The 20,368-nt window shown below is 39.2% G+C and overlaps 3 protein-coding genes across 3 annotated transcripts; 2 read left to right on the top strand and 1 right to left on the bottom strand.

The window, feature by feature from the left end:
• Window positions 1–1,337: 1,337 nt before the first annotated feature.
• On the bottom strand, window positions 1,338–6,611 carry LOC108898897 (T-cell receptor-associated transmembrane adapter 1). Its single transcript, XM_018699020.2, has 6 exons — window positions 6,460–6,611; window positions 2,802–2,912; window positions 2,696–2,720; window positions 2,520–2,581; window positions 2,351–2,442; window positions 1,338–2,218 (listed from the first exon to the last, which is right to left on the bottom strand). Exons 1-6 carry the CDS (start codon window positions 6,491–6,493, stop codon window positions 1,970–1,972), a joined length of 573 nt encoding a protein of 190 aa, XP_018554536.1. The 5' UTR covers window positions 6,494–6,611; the 3' UTR covers window positions 1,338–1,969.
• A 2,481-nt stretch (window positions 6,612–9,092) lies between these two features.
• Window positions 9,093–14,243, top strand: LOC108898939 (translocon-associated protein subunit alpha). The gene is made up of 9 exons (XM_018699085.2): window positions 9,093–9,260; window positions 10,255–10,373; window positions 10,459–10,552; window positions 10,722–10,849; window positions 11,330–11,464; window positions 11,875–11,951; window positions 12,855–12,933; window positions 13,203–13,296; window positions 13,407–14,243. Exons 1-9 carry the CDS (start codon window positions 9,191–9,193, stop codon window positions 13,469–13,471), a joined length of 861 nt encoding a protein of 286 aa, XP_018554601.1. The 5' UTR covers window positions 9,093–9,190; the 3' UTR covers window positions 13,472–14,243.
• An 895-nt stretch (window positions 14,244–15,138) lies between these two features.
• Window positions 15,139–20,344, top strand: LOC108898934 (neuritin). The gene is made up of 3 exons (XM_018699081.2): window positions 15,139–15,494; window positions 16,401–16,554; window positions 17,275–20,344. Exons 1-3 carry the CDS (start codon window positions 15,443–15,445, stop codon window positions 17,501–17,503), a joined length of 435 nt encoding a protein of 144 aa, XP_018554597.1. The 5' UTR covers window positions 15,139–15,442; the 3' UTR covers window positions 17,504–20,344.
• Window positions 20,345–20,368: the final 24 nt, after the last annotated feature.

The raw sequence follows: 20,368 nt of genomic DNA on the forward strand, positions 1-20,368 counted from the left end.
ATCAGGTTGACGTATACATGAATATTATGTCTACCTAAGTCATGCAAGGCTGACCCTCCTCTTGGCAACAGGCAAAGGAAATGGAAAAAGTTAGTGGCAGATAAGACAGTAATACAACTGGAATAATAAAATGGGCAATGCTCTGCATAGATTAAAAAAGTCCACATGTCTGACTGGTCAAAAGCCAGGCCTTGAGATGTTATTTCCGTTGGTGGGGTGTTTCTCAACTGAGAAGCTCTTACAGAAAAACATGGCTGACCGAAGGAGCTGGACCTGAGAGGATCACACAGTCAGAGCAGCCATTGCTGGCACATCTATAAGGCTGTATTTAAAGCCCAGCAGTGCACTGAACTTTATGTTAATGTCAGCTTTCATGCTATTTACCATGTTCACCATGCAGGTATTTGGTCCTAAAGCAAAGAAATAAACAAAAAACTGACCTAATGATGGCGCTAGATGAAAAGTGAAGGGTCTACAAAAAACAATGACCGCATCAATTTTCATGCCAGGCCAGTAGTTACTGAGATATTTCATGTAAACCCACAATGCCAACCTCATGGTGCCACTAGATGAAAAGTCAGGCGATCATCAAGGTCAGTGGGCTACATCATGAAAACTTGAAAACTTTGACCTGTTGGTTGTAGTAGATAAAAAAATGCCATGGTAATCCATCTAATAGTTCCTGAGATACACAGTCATTCTACTAGCACGTTTAAGATGCATGTGACAATATCTTCACACTTTTTATCTTTCATCTTTATCAACTATAGTCATTAATTACCATAAAAGCTTATTACCTTCTTGAGCCGCTATCACTGCCACTTGCAGATAAGGTGATGGAAAATACAAAGTACAGCCAAAAAATGACCTTCTTGCAAGAAGCATTTGTGAATGTGTGTGTGTGTGTGTATATATATATATATATATATATATATATATATATAACTTTTTATATATATATATATATATATATACACACACGTGTGTGTGTGTGTGTGTGTGTGTGTATTTAAATGGTTGGAAGTTGCAGTAAAAGTATAAAATAGACATATAAGAGTTTTTGGATCATTTTTTTATGTACTGTATGTCACATTTAATCAATTTTACAGATCTGACAACTGAAATACTGAAAAAAGATGATCATAAAGACTAACAAAATCCACAATGTAATTAATATGGATATTAATAATAATATTCATATTAATTATTATTCTTATTAAACGCTTCCTATGATCTTTGTAATCCTTTTTGTCTGTTCAAACTCGATCAAGGAATCTATGATGGGCTCAGTTATTTAAAGTCCTTCTCTCTTGGTTTGACTTCACAGTGCAAAATGATATTCTGTATGTGCAGACTTTTATTCTTTAATACATGTCATTTCAGTAAAGATCACAATTAATTTATCCAAATGTAATTTTGTATAGAACTAACAATTGAAAGATACAGGAAATTAACAATCACTGCCTCTCTCTTACCAAAAGAAGTCAAGCTCCCAAAACGTGCATTGAAATTCAACCTAAATTGAACATGTTCTCCTGCTTGTTCTCTCTCTTTCTCTCTCTCTCTCCCTCTTTTTCTTTCTTTCTTTTTTCTTTTCTTTTTTTTAAATTTATTTTTTGGCTTTTCTGCTTTATTGGAAATTAGGACAGGAGAGGCAGGGGAGAGAGAGGTGGTGACATGCAGCAAAGGACCCAGGCTGGATTTGAAACCAGGCCACTGTAATTAGGACTCAGTCTTGTAAATGGTATGTGCTCTTGTCAAGTAACAAGACTAGTGCACCGGGAATTAATGTACTCTAGTGAAACTGGTACCAGTGAGATAGTTTGCATCAGAGGTATGCCCACACCATCGCCACACAGAAGGGCTGTCATATTTGATGTGATGACAAACAGTGCCATCCTGTGGCGGCAGGCCAACTTGCAAAAAGATTATTTATTGGTAACCGGCAGCATCAATGACAGGGTTTCTCTCAGAGATGGTTGGCATAGTCCTCTCCGGTGTCTGCAAGATCAACCGTTTTGGTGCGCTGAGTTTGCACAGACGCATACAGATCGGACATGGTGGAGACGGTATCTGTGTGGCCTTCATCTTCCTTCTCTGACTCTGGTTGCACCTCCAACTGAACTACATCTGAGTACTGTATCTGTGGAGAGCTGCGGCCAGACTGGGGCCTGGGAGGTTTCAGGGTCAGGTTGGCATAGCAGTCCTGAGCTTTGGACTGGAGGGGAGAAACATAAACCAAAACTGTATCATCTTCACTAAATATTATACACACATAACACCTTTTAGTGGACATAAGAGCAAAGTTATTCATTACAATCCAAAACAAAAAATGGTTTAAAGACTCTACCTGTGAGTTAGAATTGACTCTGTGTTGGTCCCTCAAAGATGAAGAGCTGAGTGACGAGTGTGGACGATCACTTTCTGTGTACAAAGTCATGCCTATGGAAAACAACATTACACTGTAAGCAGGCACAAATGTATAAAGACATAGACATGTTCACACACAATGCACTTACTTGTTTGCGTGTAGCTTATGTTGCCATAAATGGGATTGTCTTCCATCTGCCTCGGGCTCTGTCTTGAATTTGACACACAGAGAGAACATGTTTTTTGATTTCCAGCTTGGCAATGAGATCTAAATATGCATATCATTTGCTTTTTCATTTAGACAGTGAATGTACTGGCTACATACCTTCGTCTCCTACATGTCCCTTTTCCTGGGGAAAAATACATTCACCATCAAATACAGAAGATGAATTGTTTTCACTGGATTTTTAAAAAGCAAAGAATGTAATTACCTGAATAACATTTTGATACACAACAAAAAATATTCCAAGATAGTGAGATGAACAGCACCATGCCGATAGCTCCAAATACCATCCATACATGATTTACCGAACAAAGAAAGCCTACAGAAAGAGATAGAAAAGGTTACATTTATATGGATCTCCTCCAGATATGACACAAGTGGACTATTGGGAGGTTATTGGCTTCCAAACTGAGCAAATCACATTTCTGAGTGGTTGGAGACTTCAAGTGTTTTGAACAGCTCCTCCTGAAACCACCTTCAACCTCGTCAATGAGAGGCGAAAGAGAAATTTATCAAATACAAAACACAGAATCATCCATCAATTATCTATGCCAGCTCCTGTGCAAGGTTGTGAAGGAGATATCCCAACAAATAACTGAGCAAACAGTGGTATACCCACTGAACACACACACACACACACACACACACACACAACTGAAACACATAAGCTCTATAAATATAATATTGTCAGTTGTTCACAGTCACAGTCAAACCTACACTCAAGTTAAAGTTAACCACATATTTGAACCATGGGAGAAAACCTCTGTAGACGTTGTGCAGAGCTCACAAAAAAAAAAGATCCTAACCGCACAGTGACAGTGCTAACCACTGTTTAACCCAACATCAACAACAGTTTATTTTAAGAATTAAAGGCTGAACTGGACTTATAAATTTATATTATATAATTTAATTAATTTATTTTTAATTTAGATTTATATTTGAACAAAACAATTGGGTGACACAATTGTGGCCTCTAGTTTGTGTCTAAATCTGGGCCACAGTGGTCAGCTGACCAAATGCTTCCTGTTTACAAAATCTCTCACTGCATCATTTGGTTAAGTTTGTCAAGTGAACTGCATCAAGGAAAACTCAGGGGGTTTACATAGAAGTACCGTGTTGTAATAAATGTGCAGCAGCTTATGTAGCTAAGGTGGTCATTGTGTGAGACCCAAACAAGGTGTGTGAAAAAGATGTAAGGTGTAAGATTCTAGTCAGTGTTTGCTTGGAAAAACAAGGCAGTAAAGTAAATCATACAAAGAAGCACAACACTGATGCAAAAGACTGCCACTGCCACTCTCTTCAGTGGCTCTGCTAAGTCTTCACAGCAGAAGATGTGGTTTTACTAAGATGCTCACATGCATGGATGTGTGAACCGTGTGATTGCACAGCACACTGGGTTTTTGCTGCAAGAATACACTCTCAGCAAAATATGTTGGATACATTTCCTACCTCACACCACATTTGCAAAACCTTGATTCCGTCCAGAAACACACTGCTGTAAGCTAAAATTTCAATGAACCAGTATCAAGCTTGAGTAAAGTTAAATATTCAGGCAATACACTATTTGATTTGTTGCACAACCACATCAGATGATGGTGTATTGTGTAACATTTCATAGGAATTTCCGCTGAATTCAGCTTGACATTGACGTATTTAGTATCTTTGAATGTATTTGAAAGATGTTAAAGTTGTGTGGATGTCCAGTGTTTGTTTTAATAATGGACCTATCTGTGACTGTATTTTTGGGTGAAAACACAATTACAATTTAAACAGATGAATACAATATAAATATATGGTATGAATATTATTATTCTCATTGTGGTGGTGTGTAACTTCATCACAATGGGAAACACTACATCCCTGAATGATTTTGCATGTTGCCTTTGGGCAAAGCAGCACCAGCCTAATTACCTCTTCAAGTAATTTGACATGCCTCTGAATGATGCACACTGACTGCTCTCATTTAGTTTCATCAGAGAGTTTCTGAATAAAAATATCACACTGTTTTCGTGGATTTGCATTTGACATTAATTGTGAAGATTCAAAAGTTCTGACAGACGGTGATAACATGACAAACAGATCAATTAATGCTGATGATTTTCATAAGAAGGGAGTGGGGGTGGGGGGTGTTACTGCGGTAGCTTTTTGAGTAGGCAGAGGATGCATTTAAAATTGGCCTCTACAGAAATACTAATCTATATTTAACTGAACCACACAAATATGGACCAAATAAAAGAGGTCAGACCCATGCATACCTCTGATTTCTGCCTTTTTTTGATGTGTTCAGGGTGCACACATGGGCTCCTCTGACAAATCTGGTTTCTTTCTTTTGGCTTGGTACACATATCATTTATTTATTATAGTCAATGCGACTTGTAACTGACGAATCAAGAGAGAAGCATCACCCGAATCTGCAGCCTCCCCTCAGCTTTACTGAGCTCAACAGCTTTAAATTCAACTCTTTTTTTATTTCACTGTCAAGCCGTATCTTTACTGTTTTGGATCACCCTCAGCGTTCTCGTTATTTTTGGCCACAGCAGGGTGAAAGGGCAAGCTCTAAAAACCCATTGTATGCTACCTGCTCAGCACCGAACAGCAGACAGACACAGCTAGTGTCGTTACCAGCTAAAGAATCAGATATTTCCCTCAGGAGTTGGTTGAGACCAAAAACAGAGCTAAATTAGATTGAATATTGAACATATAATTACACTCATCACATGGCAGGACACACAACTCCAAGTTAATGATGATATAATGAATTTTAATGATCCACTATGTTCATTAGCCACTAATTTACTTTGTTCATCTGCCATTTGTGATTCTTTTCACATTACACTCATCACAATCAGTTTAAAATACTGATTATGGAGCATTGGATCATGTTGCTCTTTATACTGTCACAAGCTGAAAATGTTAAGAAACCTCAAGTTCCACTCACTTTAAGTCTCTGTAAACAATACACGTCCAGGCCTTTCTCTGTGTCCAAGAACAGGACAAGATAAAATGACCCAAATTGCTTTGCTGTCCTTCAAGATGCTGTTTCAGCATCCAAAGATGAGACAATCTGTGAAGTGTGACTCACAAAAACTGTATGAAACCTGATATCACCATTGCTCATTGCTCTTTTGCGCATCTCATGCTTGAATGGGCCGTGGGTCCATTTGCAAACATTGAAATTAAACTTAAAGAAAGACAAGAGCTAACTTGCTTTATTCAGTGAGATGGAGATGGTAATGAACCCCTCCTGAGCTTAACTGGTGAACCACACTCCTGGGTTGCCATTGGTTTTTAATTTGTCACTGCAAAGACCCTGAGTGTTCTGTTGTAGCAGATTAAGAGCTGGAAAAGTAAATGGGCAACCAATTGGGAATCAAAACACAAAGTAACAAAAAAATGTTTCCCCCGATTATCAGTTATCAAAAGCTTGTAAACTCTACTTTATTATGTATTTATCTGACACCTCAATGTTGGGGGGATCTTCTAACATGGCTATGCTTCAGACTGAGATCTGTATAGGCTGCACATTATCTAAATGTACCATATTAGCCAACTAATCCTTGTGTTTTCTTTTGCAGTTGCAATAAGCTGTACTCAGTGTCGCTGTATGGTGGCTCACAATCACTGACCTCCTTTTGTTTCGCTATAAATCTGTTGTGAATAACAAGCTCTCAGCTGCTGCAGTTGCAGCTTTTGCACTGAATGTTAAATTACCAAATACCAAATGTTGCATGATAAGCAGTAATACTGAACATTGACATGACACTGACATTTAAAAAGCAAATGTTGTAATTATTTTGTACATCTCATATCCATTCTTGAATCAAACGTTATCATTTTACAGTAGACAGTCTTCATTCAAAACTTACCATTCGGGCTTGTCCCATTACAGCAGGAAGACATGGCAATGATACTTTAACAAAGGACAATTAGCTCTGTGTGTGTCTCTCTCAGCGGTGTGTCTATGAACAAAAAGACAACAGCATCTGTTGCATCTTTATGTTCGCACAGTGTGACGCTATTCAAGAGAAGAAATAGCTTTTTCAAAGGACTGTTGACTCGTTACAGGATGTGTGCTTTTGCAGAAAACCACACACTTTTTTTTTTTTAGATCAACAGTAACCTCCGAGGCAACAAGTAATGAGCCTGGCATTCTCTGCTAACCTCTGCTCTAGCAATATTAAGAAACATGAGTGCAGAAACCAGTCTTGCTTTGATGAACTTAATATCTATTTTTATCACATTCCAATATAAAAATATAACATTTTTTCATGCATAGGTTCCCTCCTTTCAACTTTAAACATACAAGGAAACAGGACATAAAAATTATGCATTAACTGATCGGCCAAGTGTAGTGACACATTATTATCAATACTATTATCCCAGTGGCCACAGATCTCTTAACACAGCCGGCAGCTGCTAGAACAAAAAATATCAGTTATTCTAGAGTCTAATTTCATCCTGGTTTCTCAGCTATGTGCAGCCATGTGTTTGACTTCTCTCTTCTCAACATTTGAAGATAAACCCACTTTTATTTATCTTCATCTGATGAGCACGGCAAAGTGACTGCAGATGCACATGTGGCAGAGAATGATCAGTGTTTACGAGTAACAGTATGCATGTTTTTCTTTCGCAACACTCAAGCTAGCTTACCCAGGTATCTCAAAACCCGATCACGACCTTGATGTCTGTTGACACACTCAGTTGCAATCAGTGAATGTGGAGTGTGATGAGCCGTTGACCAAATATGTAATATGAATGACTATTTTGCAAAGATAATCTATTGAGCCTTTATATCACGATACTTGCGATAAGTCAGAATGTGTGACTTTTTAAGGAAGTGCCAAAGAAAATAGTGCATACAACTTTATTTAGACATGCTGAGTTTAAACACAGCTCTGTGCATCAGATTGCAAAGCTGATATCATTGCTGTGTTTCACCTTCCCGGTGACAGCTCCACCCTGTCTGATGTGGTCTGCACTGCGGTGTGATGCCATGATCACTATGATCTGCTAATAAAATTATTTTTATTGCACTGTGCTGTGAGAGATTACAAGAATCCTTAAAGAAATATGATGCAGTGCAGTTATGCCAATGAGAGCAGGGAACATATAGGTGGACGTCACTGATTACAGCAGCAGGTAATTTGCACCCTGCTGCACTCTTATTGTCTTGTTGCACTGACCAATACTATACCAATAAGTCTTCACTAACCACATGACATCAGAAATTTACCAAACTTTACCACTATCCCAGCAGTGATGGCTCTCCTTCACCAGGAATTCACCTTTATTCAGCTGGTGTCTGAAACACCTCCACATTTAACTCTGTGCTGCTCCTTGAACAGTTCATTCAGCTTTAGAAATTTGAACTGCATATCATCCTTAAAAAATGACTTTTTTAACCAGATATTTCCTCCTCATCAAAGTTCAACAGATTTTACCAGCGTGCATGAACTATGGTGACATCTTGAGGTCTTCCGGTTATCTGCGTCCTTCACTGATTAAATTCTTTTCTTCATGACTTCAGTTACTCTCTGAACCCTGACACAAACCAGGGCAAATCAGAAACTGATTCATCATTTCTCAATCTCATTGATCTGGTAGAATTATTATTTAAGGAAACAAGGATACAGAGATCTTACAATATGGTTTACCATGGTGTACCCCCATTGTCATGAATATCATAGTAATATGATGTTTAATGTTAGGAGGCTGATAGCAGGCATCATCTTTTGCAAAGTATCTGCTTAAACTGCACATATTATAATTGTCACAGAAATAGGAGAAGTATTAACATCCTTTACAAGACTGTACACGTATAAGTTGTATATTCAAAATTTTACGTAAGTTAAAGAACATCAGTAACATCAGCAAAAATACTTATAAAGTACTGTATTAAATGTAAAAGTACTCATTATGCAGCAGAGTAAACCATGTGTATACAATACTGTATGTTCATTATGTTACTGATGCACTAAAATATAAACAGCTTTTTCATTTTTGGAAATACTTTACATAGTGGTCAGTAGTTTACTCGACAGAATGCAAATTTTTCAGAATGGTATGTAAAGTACTCAAAGATTCGAGGATGTTTCTTGTTATCACATGTATTCTACACAAAAGAATGTAAAGTAACAATCATCCAAGACTACTAAATTTAAAATGTGCAATATATAGACAATAAAAACAGTATTTGCAATTAAGAAAACAAGTGATGTGTAGTCTATACAGAGATTTCTATGTAATTGCTTTGTGAATTCAAAAAGTGAGAAATCCAGCTGCATACTGTATGCAAAAAGTGTAAGTAAAAGTTAAATACGACTATCTAACAGTCATTATCATTTAATAAGGGTAAGGACTATGAACTAGAAGCCTGGGTATAGAAGTAGTTCGTTGCATTCTTTATTTCTACCAGCAGGTCGTTTCTTGTGAAACTCAACCCACTGGAGCTTTAAATGAGTCGGACCTCCCAGATCTGCTCCTCACAGACTTGACAGGCGGGTCCAGACTCCTCTTATCCCGCCCACTGCTCCACCGCTGTCTTCTGCTCTCCTGAACGCTGATGTGTTACTACTTTCAGCCTCCAAGTCCGCGAAAATGTTCAACTTCGGGTCAAAATTCCTGCTGCTTTTCCTCCTGGCCTTCCCCTGCGGATTAATTTCCATCGGTAAGTCGTACTTTTCTGCGTTTGAAATAGACTGTTTATCTCGTCGCTCGACTTTCTGGACAGTTAAAAAGTTAATAGACTAACGTATTGACGTGGCACAGTCACACAGCTGCACACAGGCAGCTTTAAGTCCTCACCACTGTTTCACCAACATGGATGTATGGACGTTTCATCTGTTATTTTATCCCATGGAGTAAAAGAGCTGTAGCTCGTCGTTTTTGCACTGATATGAATGAGAACGATCGTCGCCGACCAGCTGTTCAAGTACAAAAGAATAGTCTCGGTCATTAAATGTGAGGATAACTGTCATTTTTTGAGCTGTAGACGGTGATTAAAGTTAGATAAAAGTCGTTTGGGGGATGCAGCAACAGTTAACGGCTCCCTCCAGCTGGGACACGTCACCATAGATAAGATGGTAACTCTCTGTATGTTTAGGTCTATAGGTTTCTCTCACACACATTACTGTGGGGATTTTTATCTGTTAAATGAGCAACAAAGTGGCCAGTTTATTGCAGACAGGGAAATAATCTTGGCAACAATGGCCGTGTATCAACACATTGCAGTGTGTGTAAACTAGAGTTATCAATTAATTTTCAATCCTTGAAAACATACATTTGAACGTCATTTTGACAAAAATGTAATTCACTCCCTGGTTTGTTTTTGCTTTTGGCAATGGTTCTTTGTTGAATATTTATATCTGACTGGTGTGTGATGTTCCAAATTTAATTCATATATGAAATATATTAATATAATGTATTGATATTCTAGGGCTGTCTATTGAAGTTTGCACACAATATTAACCAACAAGGTTTCCAGAGAGAAAATAGTTAGTAATGTGGTAATGATGTCCAAAAACTAACTGACAAAGTATGCATGGGGGGGGATCAGAGATGATATTTACACTTACATCACATCAGTAACATGATTTCAACCAGCTCATCTTGAAACGGCTATCACTCCTATACTATACCGTTGTGTCTTCTGACCCCTGCAGGCCACGTCTCTGCAGAGCCAGACTCTGCTGAAGATATTGCTGAGGATGCTGATGCTGCAGTGGATGAAGAAGAAGACGATGAAGAGGTCCTTGTTGAGGAGGATCAGATGCAAGCCTCGGTATGTGTCTTTGATCACACAGTACAGCAATATGGCAAAATTTTACACGCAGGTGCTTACATTGCAACGTCATGTTCGTCCTCAGGAGGGAGACGAAGAAGAGTCAGACGAAGCTGCTGATAAACTGTTGACTTCTCATCCTGACGCCGACACAACCATCATCTTCATGACCGGAGAAGGTTGGTCTAAGTGTAGAAAACAGAAGCACAAAATGAATACAGCACCCTAACCTTCTTTTGTTCTAAGGTCTGACATATCAGGCAACTCAAGGGCTTTGTTAGTTTACACACCTGATAACTGATGTTTTAACTGTATTCAATATTTATTTGTGTCCGATTATAAATATAGAGTTTCCTGCCAATGAAATTGTGAGGTTCCTGGTTGGTTTCACCAACAAGGGAAGTCAGGATTTCAATGTCCAGTCATTGGAGGCCTCCTTCCGTTACCCCCAGGACTTTCAGTTCTACATTCAGAATGTAAGTATCATCTGAAATGAAAATAAAAAAACTACCTGCAAACACAACACAAGAGTGTGTTTAGGATGCGGTTTATAACATTCTTAAAACATAACATTCTTTCCCTGAGTAAATATGAAGGGTTTGTAAAAGACACATTTCTGGTAAATTCAAACCACTAAGGCCAAATAAAATCAGTGATTTGTTACAACTACACACAGATTTGTTCTGTGATTGAATCAAGACAAATAAAATCCACAACATTTCTATGTATTTTTACTTTGCGTATATGTATGTGTTTGTACTGAAAAGAAATCAAGACAGGTGCAATATTTGCAGTCTTTCCTATTGCTGAACTCAATAAATACTACTGAAAAGAATTACCATAACATTCATCATGTCGCCATGTAGTGTAATATCTCTGTGTTTTAATGATGTGATGTGTGTGTGTGTGTGTGTGTGTGTGTGTGTGTGTATGTGTGTGTGTGTGTGTGTGTGTAGTTCACAGCTTTGCCTTTGAACACCAGAGTGCAGCCTCAGGCTCAGGCCTCCTTTGAGTACTCCTTCATCCCAGCTCAGCCCATGGCTGGTCGCCCATTCGGCCTCGTTATCCTTCTCAACTATCTTGACAATGAGGTAAAAAATACTAGTTTTTCATTCTTAAAAACAATGTTTGTGCTGCTGTGGGTATGTTCAGGTTTGCTTTTAGTGTCAGACAGTGACTGTCATGAAGAAAGTTTTTCACAGCTCACCACAGATTTTGATGATTCATGAAAATTAAAACTTAAACAAGCAATTGTCAGGAAAGCACTTTCTCTTTATTTACATTTTATATAATTGGGACTACTGGTGTCACTTTACTGTCATTATTTTCTCCCTGCTGAGCTTTTGCTGTTGTTTCCGCACCATTATAGTGATGTGATAAATGAGCTGAGTCATACTGCCATTGTGATTTTAAGGAAAAGTTTCAAGAAAGGTCCCTGAAATTTGAAGGTGCTTGTTTACTTGCAGTGTTTGCTCACTGGTTATTTGCAATTTTTCCTCAGGGCAACATGTTCCAGACTGCCATTTACAACCAAACTGTCACCATCACTGAGAGAGAAGAGGGACTGGACGGGGAAACGTAAGGCTTTTCCCTACTGTGTTTATGTTATATTCTAACATCTTGTAAAAGAAAACGTAGATGAAGCTGTTGCTCTTTTAAATTATTTCCCTGCCAAAATGGAAGGAAGAACGTGTATTATATCAACACAGTGACTAAACCAGAGTAGGCAGTAGATGGTCTTATCAAACCAATTTTTATTCATCCCAATTCTGCGTGAATATTGAGTAAATCTAATTACTTTTGCCCAGCTTTTACTTATTTGCCATGTCTCTTGAGGCTACATCCAGCTCCTTAAGGCTTCATAATACCAGCTCTCCCAGAATATTGCAGCACATGTAAGAACCTGTAAAAGGAGGTGTGAAACTGGCACAAAGAAATTAGTTGTCAGAATTGTGCTGCTGGTGCGAGATGCAGGAACTGTCACCAGCAAATTAGCAAGAAAAACAGTTTTCCACCCTGAAATATCAAATCAGGGCCAGTTTTGTTGTATTGTTTGCTAAAATTTTACACTAAAATTTACACATTCATTATCTTTACCACTAATCCTTAGGGGTCATGGGGGGCTGGAATGAATGCCAGCTTACACTGGGCGAGAGGTGGGGTACACCCTGGACAAATCGCCAATCTATCGCAGGGCCAACACATATAGAGACAAACAACCATTCACACTCACATTGACACCTACAGGCAATTTAGAAACTTAAGACTGTACTCAGAGAGAACCCACACAGGCACAGGGAGAACATGCAAACTCCACACAGAACAGCGCAAGCAAGGGTTCAAACCTGGAACCTTCTTGTTGTGAGGTGACAGCACTAACCAGTGCGCCACCGTGCCACCTTGGCTTTTTTATATATTGAAATAAAATGAACATAAATGGCTGCAAATTATGACTGACATCGTAATGTGTTTTATTTGCAGAATATTCATGTACGTGTTCCTGGCTGGACTCGTGGTCCTGATGCTCTTTGGAATGTACCAGGTCCTGGAGTCGAGGACGGTATGTGTTTGTCTTTAATAATGTTGATATGTGTGTGTTTGGTCTACACATGAACTTACAAAGCCACTCTGTTTTACCAGCACAAATGTAACAGAATCTTTTCATGTGTAAAGCCAGCAGCAGCAAATAGAACAGAGTGTGAAATAACAAGGGATGTCATCCACCCTCTTTGTAAATACTGTCCTTAAACAGAGGTGTATTGAGACTGAAGCAGGCTAATGGATAAAATCGATTAAGAATAAAAAGTGTTGTTGTGTTTGTTTTTGCAGAAAAAGAGAATCCCAGTGAAAATAGAGAAGGGCACTGGTGGGCTAAGTGATGTGGACATCAGCTGGATTCCTCAGGAGACTCTCAATGCCATGAGTAGGTTCATTTTATTCCCAGCTGTCACAAGTAATAAGAGCCTCAGATTACTTTACTCTCTGTGAAAATGAAGCAACACAAATAGCTGATCCTCACATCCTGTCTTACAGACAAGGCTTCCCCTAAAACGTCTCCACGGAAACGAACTAAGAGGGCAGCTGGAGCAGATCAATAAAACCGTCTGTTTTCCATCCATCATCATACTGTCCATCAGGCTTTCAAAAGCTCATTTCCTCACCACAGTAACCCGATTCCCATTCACAATGGATCAACATTTCTGGAATCCAAATTCCAGCCCGACCAGTGTGTTAAAGATGTTTGTATGGATCTCAGCCTCTCGGTCTGACGCTCCTGCTGGTTATCACGAGCAGAGAGCATCCTGGACTCTGCCGCTCTGCTCAGAGCTCAGACACTAACAGGACTGAACTACACTTCATTTTTAGAGCAGTTTTTTTTTTTTAAATCTGTTTTTGTGTGTGTGACAGTGAAAGTTGAGAAAAGATAAACCAATTAGTCATTAAAAATAATTATGGAAATAAAAGGGAAGCTGACTACATCCATATGAATGTTATGAAGCCACAATTTATATGGAGATTAATCATCTTAAGTATAAAATGGATTTTATGAATTCTAAACATTCATATTTAACCCTCCTCTTGTGCCTTACCTGTGCTGTGATGGCAACGCCCTACAAAGACTTAATGTTGCCTGAGGTTTGTGAAGCTTTGACTTTGATGTGATATTTGTTTTACAGTGGGGCGATGGCAGCTGCAAGTACAACAAACATTAAAACAGTGTTCTCTGGAGGTTTTCTGCAGGTTAATTTATCTGCTTTTATCACCTGGTTGTTGTAAGAGTCTCAGTGGAGCATTTCAAACTCTTACCATGTGCTGATGGTTCAGATTGCGTGCCATTATTTGTGATGAAACAATAAAAGGGTGAACAAAGTGGGGGGTCTTTTTGTTGCTGTTGGTTTCTCTCCTACAAACTCTAGCTATTTCTTAATCACTATACTGTTGTCATCTGCATTCTGTCACAGTTTGAGCTTCATGCAGTGATGTTGCTGCAGTCTACCGTACACAGTTTCAGTAAAATGACAGCTGTGGATGGTCTTGCTTGAGAAAATTAAGATGAAAATGATCTAAGCCACAGAGATTCTGCAAAGCTTTTGGTAAGGCTTTATTTTTTATGGGTTTGTAAATTGCTAATTCTTGGAAATTATTCAGGAGAGAACTACAAAATCTGGGACTTAACTAATTCAGTAACTTATAAGAATAGCTATTGTTCAACTGGCACACTTCAATTAGTTGAATCCAAGTAAATGGTAAACTAAGGTAACCTAGAGAGTCTTTCAGCCAGTTGCATCACTTGGATGTTGAAACTATAGTTGTGACTCCAAACATGGTCCAATAAGCAGCCCTCACAAGTGTGACTTGGTAACTTGAAACCTCCAGCACACAAACTGAGAAGCAGGAGACATTTTGTGTCCAGCAGTTAAACTTTTTGAATGAACAATATTTCCATATTCACATATCATATTTTCTTTTTTTATGAGGGAGCAGTGGTAGTTTTAAGAATTTTTAAGCAGTTAAAAACACATCAGACACAGATGATCGTTGTCTTAAAACATGTCAGGAGATCTTTAAACTAAAACCAAATGGAATAGCAGCAGCTTTATGATCCGTGTGTAAATATAACCCTAAGAATAAAATAGAGACCTTACAGTGAGATAACGTGAGACATTTAAATAAATAAATAAAATCAACAAAGTAGCTTGAGATAACGTGACTGATCGGTGGCGAGCGGGGACACCTTGTGAGTCCTCCCTGGGTTGTGCGAGCGTTGCGGGAGGGTTGCGCGGCGGTTCCTGCTCGGGGAGGTGAGAGCTGTCCGGTGCTGAGGGGGGGAAGATGAGCTCAGCGCGCGCTGGGGGGCAGGTAACGTCAGCAGTCGGCCGGAGCAGGGAAAGACTGTGCATACACACCCACCAAGTGTTTATCGCCGTTTAATCAGTGACACACACATTAAGAATGGGCAGCTAATCAGCCCCGTGTGACTCAGCGCCGCTTTTTTTTTTTTATTAATTCCGATTCACGAGTGCCTCGGCAGCATCCCGCGCCCTCCGCTCGGCTTGAAATGGGATGATATGGGATTTTTCATGTCGACGAAGATCGGAGGGATTCTTGCGTTTGCCTTGGGTAAGATATCTGAGAAAGCTCCTCCGTGGTTTTCATCATCACTTCGGCTGGTCTGACAGAGAAAAACTGCCTCACATCGTTTTATCTCTTTGCATCAGAAATGTCACTGCTGTAACTGTAATCTTTATTTATCTCCATCAGTTTTGGGTGATGGTTATGAGATCTGTACCGTGGCCAGCTGCTTGAAATATGTCGACCATAGATACTGGGTGTCTATACTTAGGTGATGTTGTGCAAGCTTTTAGACACGCAACATAAAAAAATAAAAACCCACAAATAGATATTTTTTTCCCGTTTTTATGTTACTTTTACGAATATTTTGTGCTTTAATTGTGTTAATTTTGCATTGTCTTCTTACAAATTTTTATAGCGTTTAAATTGCAAACAGCTCTGAGCAGAGCATTGCACTCCATGTGTGAGCTGCAGTGGTCAGGACAATTCTCTGTGGTAACATCTGCATTCACAACCAGCCGCCCACTGACATCTGTCCACAGCAAAGTCCTTACATTTACAAATGAATAGAGATGTTAAAAAAAAATACCTGCAAATTACATAAGGTGTATGAAATATTAATAAACAATCAAATCTGAAATCATGGATCAATGGAAGTTTTGTGTAAAAAAGTTGTATGAGCAGTGCTTGTGGCTACTGTTGGAAGTATGGAGATGGTAGAGGAAGAGGAACCAGACTGAAACTATTTCACACATAGGAAAAATACCAAATGGCCTGAAATCCTAGGCAGGATTCTACAGAGTGACTTTTGATAAGTTTGCTAGAGCATTCATCAGTGACGTACTGGTGTTACTGATTCATCATTTCAAACTTGTCCACAGAAAATAGTCTAAGGAGGGCCAGGCATCACAAGGTTTATAACAAATAAGTCATCACCTGTGTCTGTTTTTGCAGTATTCCTGTCCCTCACGGTGTCAGGAGACTCACCAGATGTGAAGTGTGAGAACATTTATAAGGACTTTTCCGACTGTGTCCTGGAGCTGGGAGAGAGCATGGACAACTATCAGGAGAACGTGACCAGTGAGAGGGGAGTGGCGGCCGTGTGCAGGTGAGAATAAACTCTGCCAGTATGTGTGTGTGTGTGTGGTGTGTGTGAAAGGCATGCAACGTCCTGTTGTGCACACTGGATATCTGTGGTATATCCACCAAACTAAGCCTGTTAGTTTTTATTTGATCCAAACACTGCTGATTAGTTCACTTTCAACTACTATGACAGGCTGGGAAAAAAAACATAAAATTCTTCAGTCAGTTCAATGTGCATGAAGCAGTGCATGATTGAGTGGAATAATATAGACAGATATAGTGCGAGATACGCATCTCCTGACAAAATACTTGAGAGAAAAAGAGAAGATGCCATAATCTCAGAGGGTGAATAGAGAAATGAATGGTGCTGAGACACTGAGCCATTGTACTAAATAATTTATGACTTTGCTGCAGCAGTAATGAAAATCCAGGGACGTTTTTTGTCATTGTTACTGCATGCACTCTACAACCCCAGTACCCAGTATACTGAAGACAAAGATTTACACATAATCCTTCTGTTGAAAATTGCCCGCTCGCAATATCATCTGTGATATTGTTTCACTCTCTGATGCAGTTGCCATGGTAATTAAAGCTCAGTTTGACTTACTTGAAGCCACCATAGCCATCTGAGCGATAGATTATTGGCAAGCAAATTAATCCACAACAGCAAGTGCACGTCTGCATGCCATAGTCGATGGTCTGTGAATGGCGCAGAGTTGGTCTGATGATCCTTTGTTTGCCACAGCCACTGGGAAGCTTTCCACACATGTGCCCTCACGGCGCTGTCCGACTGTCAGGAGGAAGTCAGCTCCATCTGGGAGACGCTGAGGCAGGACTCCAGGAAGATGCGTTTCCAGGGAAGTCTGTTCGACCTGTGTAGCCCCAGCTCCGCTCCCAGCATAAGTTCCCATCTTGCTGCCCTTGCCCTGCCATTGATGCTGATCGTGGCTGGGCCCAACTGGTCCTCTGTATAGATGAGGTAGGGGTGGGGGTTGGGGTGAAGGGTGAGGAGATGGGAGAGGTAAGGAGGGTCTTGCATTTCCCCCCGGGAGGTTCACCCCTCCTGAGTTTAAACTTAAAGCCAAGGATTTAAGAGAGACGAATGTTTTAATGAGGATTATTTTGACACAGAGCCACGGATGCCTGTGGCAAGCCAATCAATATTTGCTGTGATGAATAATGTTTGAAATCCTCTCAAATACTTCAGCTTGATCTTCCCTTATGTTTAGAAACTGGTGGAGCAGTGAAGAAAATTACATTTCTGCCAGTTTCTCAGTCCAGGCAGACTAAAGCAAACACTCCAAGTATTCTAGGGATATCAGATACAATGTGAACAGAGTCAGATCAATGCCGCCTTTGGCTCTGTGTTACCACCATACAAAGGGTGGACACAATACTGTGAATACCTATATAACATAATGCCAAACAGCTCTGCAACAAACACTGCATTTGTGATTATAATGTTCCTATTATTGAGTCCACCCTCTGTAAATTGAGTGGTATAGTTTTATAATGATAATCAAAGCAATAGTTCAGCATTTTGGGAGTTAACTGAGCAGACCAGTCTGTATGCTAAATATTAAGCGATCTCCAGCAGCCAGTTAGCTTAGTTTGGCGCGTAACTCTCCAGAAAACCATAACTTGTTTTTAAACTTTTGTACAGATTGAACAAATGTTATAGAAAATGTTATGTAGTAAGCTTTAGAGGAGCTGGTCAGTGGATTTTGTTACTTTTGGCCAAAGCTAAGCTAGCTGTTTTCCAGTCTTGTGCAGAGCTAAGCTAACACACCACTGGCTGTTTCGTATTTAGTGTACAGACATGAGAACAATATCAACAGTCACATCCAGTTCTCTGCAAAGAAGATATTTCTCTAAATTCTTTTAATCAATTAATGTATGTAAGCACCAAAACACCAATTTTAATCTCCAATGAGTTTGTATAAATACAGCCAAGCCATCATGATGTAATTAGCTATCACATTACAGGAAAACATTTAAAGGGGTCCCTCATCAATAATAACCACAATATCTTAGAAAATCTTAGTTCTCTGACCTTACAAAGCTATTTAAATTTGTTGTCAACTTACTGATCCGTGAAGGGACCAAACATAAAGACCAAACCAAAGTCCTCCTAGGCTCTTATAACGTCTCTGACCAAACCAGACATTAACCTGAGAGAACTAATGACACCAAAGCTTTCAACTAAACAACATTCAGATATGCTATTGGTGAAATGCCCCTTTAACCTGTTTCGAATTGTAGTAAATGTTTGTGTATGTGACAATCAAGCCACTTGTATGAAACCTTTGACTCCTCTCCCCCTACAACATTTCAGCCCACTGTGGCTGATGTTGCACGGCTGCTATAAAGACACCAAAAACAGACATCTAACACCTGGCATCAACACGTTCACTCCTCCAGCTCCTCTCTCGCTCTCTCCGAACCTCGCCTCACCTCGCCCCACGCTTTGGTTCAGTCTTAACACTTGATCATCAAACTTCTAACCCATTGATGTTTGTGAAAAAACAAAATCTGGAGTGTGTTGTTTCACAAATTTCTGTTGTGTGACAGTGCTCACCTGTAGTAAACACAATATAACTAGAACTTTACTTCAGATTACTCCCAGTACTGCAGGAATATAGTATGTTATACAGTATGCAGATAGACTACACAGGGGTGGATTCTATCAAAGAAAATAGATTTTCAATTTTTCTCTATGATAATTCAGACATTTAAAGATCTACCAATGAATGCATTGCATAATTATGCATTATGCCGCTCCATTTATCTGTTTCATGCCTTTAATTGGTGTAATTTGGAGATGCTTGGGCTTGATTTGACAACAAACCCACAGACTTCAAAAGCAGTAAAGAGAAAGAAAAGTGTAGTGAAGCAGCTACAGTTAATGTAGCAATTTACTTGGCATCATTCCCACTAATTTGACTCATTTAGCAAATGAACCATAAAAGATGTCATTAGTTGTCTTTTAATCACTATGAAATTAGCATTTAGGTAAAATTTGTTACATTTTTACTTTTAAGGTAGTAGTCACTGAGATTCAGAGCAAATTTTTAAAAAAATTAATGAGCAATAGCACTGATTTGTTTTCTGTTTTTTTCCCTGTAACTGTGGCACCATTTGCACATTTCCTTTAATTGTGCCTAACAGGCATCATCAAAACATGGATGATTTCTGTGGTCCTGAATATTTTTCATCATCTATTTTTATCACAAATGCATGACAATTTTCGTGGCAGTTCTTCAGAAAAATGGCCAGTTTGTTGATTTTTGATGTGGACAAAGCACGTGTACAGTGGTATTGATCTGTGCATGAAGTTAGGCTAGCTCCTCAGTGTTATCAGCATCCTTTCTCACGCAGATCCACTAGCCCTCCCTCCCCTCAAAACCCATGACATTAGCATGTTTGTTCTAGCTGTTTCTATTTATTTCATGTTTCACAAGTAGTAGCATCATGTCATCCATGTGTGTCTGGTAATGAGAAAACAATATCAATTGTGGCGTCCTCCGAGCATGAGCAATATGTACGGTCACTTCTTAAAAAGAGGACTCTAATCTCTTTGTATGCTGTTGAAGAAAGCATGACAATGACTTTGTTATCATGAGCATTACTACCACAAAAAACTTTACCCTAAAGTCAATTTAAACATGGAAAGAACTTCTGAATGTACAAACAAGTTCAGTATCCATGTGAGTTTTTCAGTTTACTGATAGAAAAGCACACTATTTACAAGACTGTATAAAGCAATATATGGCAAAGTGATGTGTTTGTAATAATAAAGCACCATGTTTAAAATATACAGTGGAGCGTGTGTTTGTGTG

Source organism: Lates calcarifer, linkage group LG12 (genome assembly GCF_001640805.2).
Source record: "Lates calcarifer isolate ASB-BC8 linkage group LG12, TLL_Latcal_v3, whole genome shotgun sequence".
Lineage (NCBI taxonomy): Eukaryota > Metazoa > Chordata > Actinopteri > Centropomidae > Lates > Lates calcarifer.